At 43.4% G+C, this 4,064-nt stretch overlaps 1 protein-coding gene across 1 annotated transcript; it reads left to right on the forward strand.

Moving 5' to 3' along the window:
- The first annotated feature begins 447 nt into the window (after positions 1-447).
- Positions 448-2,718, forward strand: LOC114174923 (E3 ubiquitin-protein ligase WAVH1-like). Its single transcript, XM_028059655.2, has 2 exons — positions 448-897; positions 983-2,718. The coding sequence occupies exons 1-2, from the start codon at positions 586-588 to the stop codon at positions 2,624-2,626; spliced, it is 1,956 nt and encodes a 651-aa protein (XP_027915456.1). The 5' UTR covers positions 448-585; the 3' UTR covers positions 2,627-2,718.
- Positions 2,719-4,064: the final 1,346 nt, after the last annotated feature.

Genomic DNA, 4,064 nt, shown 5'->3' on the forward strand with positions numbered 1-4,064 from the left:
ATTTGTGTTAGTAAAAATCATGATTCTCTTAATACCACTCGCCAATGCAAACCAAGCTTAAGTAACTAGCAAAAATACTATTAAGTGTTAGTGTTTGTTCTCTTTTTCAATCACTACCACTTCTGATTTAAATTTAGAGTTGAAATATAGACTATTTTTTATTTATGTATTTTTCAGATTTATTAATCCATGTGAAAACCTGCCATCAACAACCCCAATTAAAAATAGATCAAGAAAAGAAAAAAATAGATTCTATTATACATTTTCAACAGAAAGAAATGATTAAATAAATTGAGGTATTGTGGTATATAGATAAGCAAAAAAAGAAAACTAAAAAGAAATGGATGATATTTTTGAAAGTGGAAATTGACATGAAAAGGGTAAAGAAAAAGAGAAATATTTATTTATAAATAGATTGGTGGGGAAGAAAGGAAGACAAGAGGAAGGTTAAAGAGTGGTATCCTCCTGTGTCTAGTCCATTGCCATTTCCTTTTCTCTTACCTTTCTATCAGCCACTTTGGAGTGCTAAAGCCATTCTCCGTTTCAACCCTTCCATAAAACAAAAGCATCAAAATCCAGAGAGTCATGGTTTCTGGATGGAGAAGGACGTTTTGCACATCCAACAAAATGCCCGAAAACACCAACCCATTACCAGAAAACAGTTGTGATTACGAGAACGCCCATCCAACTCCCAAAATCACTTCCACTTTCTCACTCTTCTCCACTCCCTCGTCAATTCCACACTCAGAGTCTCGCCCCACCCTCCGTTGCCGAACCAATTCACCACTCTCCAAGCACCAATGCAACAACAACAACAACAACAACGCTACAACACCCTCTCCCACGCCGTTTCACCTCTTCACTCCCTCTTCCCCGAGACCCTTACGCTTATCCAAAGTAATTAATCAACCCACACTTTACTCTACGCTCTTTATTCATTCTCAATTTTCTTCTAACCCTTTCTTCTAATTTCTCTGTGCAGAGCTCATGCGGAATCTGCACGCAGACCGTGAAAACCGGCCAAGGAAAGGCAATTTTCACTGCAGAGTGCTCTCACGTCTTTCACTTCCCATGCATAGCAGCTCACGTCAAAAAACACCGAATCCACACCTGCCCCGTCTGCAACGCTAACTGGAACCAACTTCAAACCGCAGATGAAAACAAACCACACCACACCAAAACGACTAAGTCGTTTAAGATAAACAACTACAGCGACGACGAGCCACTCATGTCGCCAACTTCGCTCTCGCGTTTCAAGCCCATACCTGAATCCAACGAGAACGAAGAAGAAGAAGAAGAGGAGGAGGAGGAAGAACAAAACCATGAACCAGAAAGCTTTCATGTCTCCTCATCGCTCAAAACCAGAAACATCGACGCCAGCTTCGCTCCAGAGGCTGCGATTGTGGCATCCAATCGGAGCTCCGAGACATATGTTGCGCTGTTCAAGGTGATGGCCACGCCGCGCAAAGCGGCGGCTAGTCGACCGCCTGTGGACCTTGTCACTGTGCTCGACGTCGGAAACACTGTCTCCGGTAAAGAGCTTCGGATGCTGAAACGTTCGATGGAAGTTGTGATCTCCTCGCTTGGCTCTGCCGACCGTCTCTCCATCGTCGCATTCTCTGGTGCCTCGAAAAGGCTGTTTCCGCTGCGGAGGATGACAGGCCGCGGTCAGACGGCGGCGCGGCGAGTCGTCGATGCGCTTGCAGCCGTCGAGCTCCAGCGCGACGGAACACCGGCTAGAAACGACGCGCTGAAGAAAGCGGCGAAGGTTCTGGAAGATCGACGCCAGAAGAACACCGTTGCCAAAATTATTCTCCTCACAAACGGCCACGAGGATCAGCGGTTATCCACCACGCGCTTCGCGGTGCGTTCCCTCAAATACTCTCACGATGGCGCGTGTGACGACTCGCAGCATGACTCCGATTTCGCTACACGCGTGGGGAATTTGTTGAGCGTGGTGGCAGAGGACTTCAAACTTGAATTAAAACTAGCTCCTCGCTCGGCCCCGGCGGAGATCGCTGCCGTATACTCTGTGGCCAAGGGTTGCACCGATGCTTTCTCGCCGGATTCAGTCGCCCTCGGCGATCTATACGCGGCGGAAGAGAGAGAACTGCTGGTGGAGTTAAAAGTGCCAGCTGGCACAGCTTCTCGTGGGTCCCACCACCGTTTTATATCCGTACGGTGCTCCCACCTTGACCCCTTCACTCAAGAGCTTGTTAATTCCAAGGAGCGTGAGCTAATCGTTCCGCGACCCCACACTGTTCGATCGTGCGATCCCAGGATCGAGCGGTTGAGGCGTTGCCACCTCAGCGCTCGTGCAGTAGCCGAGTCGAGACGGTTGTTGGCTCGCAATGATGTGTCAGGCGCGCTTCATTTGATATCATCAGCTCGAGCCTCTCTGAGCCGCAAACAAGACGATGAGTGTTTGAGCTGGCTTGAAGCCGAACAAGCCGATTTGAGGAGCCAAAAGTTAAGAATCGATAGCAGTTTGCTCGAGGAAAAAGGAGAGCCGCTCACGCCGATGTCGGCTTGGAGAGTAGCCGAGAAACTGGCTAAAGTGGCTATTATGAGAAAGTCCATGAACAGAGTTAGTGACTTACATGGCTTCGAGGATGCCAGATTTTAAGTCTATTTTTTTAATGTATCTATTTTTTTTGTAGTTTGTAGAGGCAAAATATAAATAAAGTGTTAATAATAAAAATACCGTTTTCCTGTTTATTATGTATGGTTAAGAAAGTTATAAAGCATTCATCTTTCCACCTCTTATTTTTACTCATAATTAATTATTTATAAATTTTCATACTATTCTAAATTTTTACGCTGCCATTATTATAGATGGGAAATTGTACTAGAGTGGCCTAATAGGGACAAGCGGTACTTGACGGTCAGGGCCTTTCCTTCACAGAAAAGGAAGGGATTGTGAAAGGCAAATCAAATGAGATTGAAATTGGAAATAAGAAATGAATTTTATTGGGTTTGTTTGTAGCTTTTTCTCCTTTTTGTTTTCAAATGTACCCGATTCTTAATTGAAGGTGTCATTATTGGGTCTAATCAAGAAAAAATGTGCAAAACTGGTGACACCACCAATGGCTTTTGTTTTGTATGTTTGCATGTGCTGTTATTAGCTTTGTGGGTCTCATTTCAGACTTAGACAAAGGACGATGTGAAGTACTTTGGAATTTTTTGGCATTACATGCACATTGCCCTCTGAACTTTCAAATTCTTTTAAGAATGTAAGAATTGGAGCTATCTGAAAGCAGTGGAAGTGAGATTTTTGTGACACCTCATCTTGAAGATCTTATCTTGTTGTATATTTTGCTTGGTGTCACTCATGCGTGGCGCACTACTACGCAGTGGGGTTTTGCTTCCATGGTGCCAAACAATAACTTCAAAAATGCCAAGTTATGGCAAGCAACTAAAATTATGATGAGAGAGAGTATGACACCAACGAGAAGGAAATTAAAAGGACAAGGCAATTGGGGAATGAGGTGCGTGCATGTTCTCTTGCCTTCTTTTCATTATGCACATTTTTTTATGATAAAGTCTTGTTTCAAAGTTGCGTACTTGTATAATCAGATTCATGTAATTGTACCCTAACTTTTATTGGAAATGCTTATCTGGTTATGGAGTTCCCTAGTGTCACGTGTCAGCTCTTTATGAAGAAAAAGTGTGTGGTGTGTGTAATACAAACAAATCTTAAGATGGTGCGTCAAATCATCGATGCCATTTTCGCATTCGCTTTGTTTTCTGTCACCAACGAAATCATGTCGATGCTGTAAATTTTGGGATCCCAGCTAACTTACGACCCAGATCCAACACACCCCACTCAATTCTCAAAATTAATAACGCCAACAGATTAGTCAAAAATCTTCTTTAATTTCAACTCCAATTCTAGTCACCTTACGATTTAGTCTCAGAGCTGAACCCCATGTGGTTTGGCTAAAAGCTGCTTTAATGCGCTCCATAATTGGTCCCTCGGATTCTTAATATGAAATAGCAATCATTATATTCCAGCATATGCTACTTTTTAAGCTTTATCTTCAAGTATGATCAAGGTACAAATT

The sequence above is a fragment of the Vigna unguiculata genome, chromosome 3, assembly GCF_037176805.1.
Source record: "Vigna unguiculata cultivar grain cowpea cultivar isolate G323 ecotype 2 chromosome 3, ASM3717680v1, whole genome shotgun sequence".
NCBI classification, from domain to species: Eukaryota; Viridiplantae; Streptophyta; class Magnoliopsida; order Fabales; family Fabaceae; genus Vigna; species Vigna unguiculata.

Excerpts from the sequence above, each read along its gene's own strand:
- LOC114174923 (XM_028059655.2), top strand. The coding sequence starts at position 586 with ATGGTTTCTGGATGGAGAAGGACGTTTTGCACATCCAACAAAATGCCC. Across the intron at positions 898-982 it reads GACCCTTACGCTTATCCAAA|AGCTCATGCGGAATCTGCAC; the intron begins GTAATTAATCAA and ends TTCTCTGTGCAG.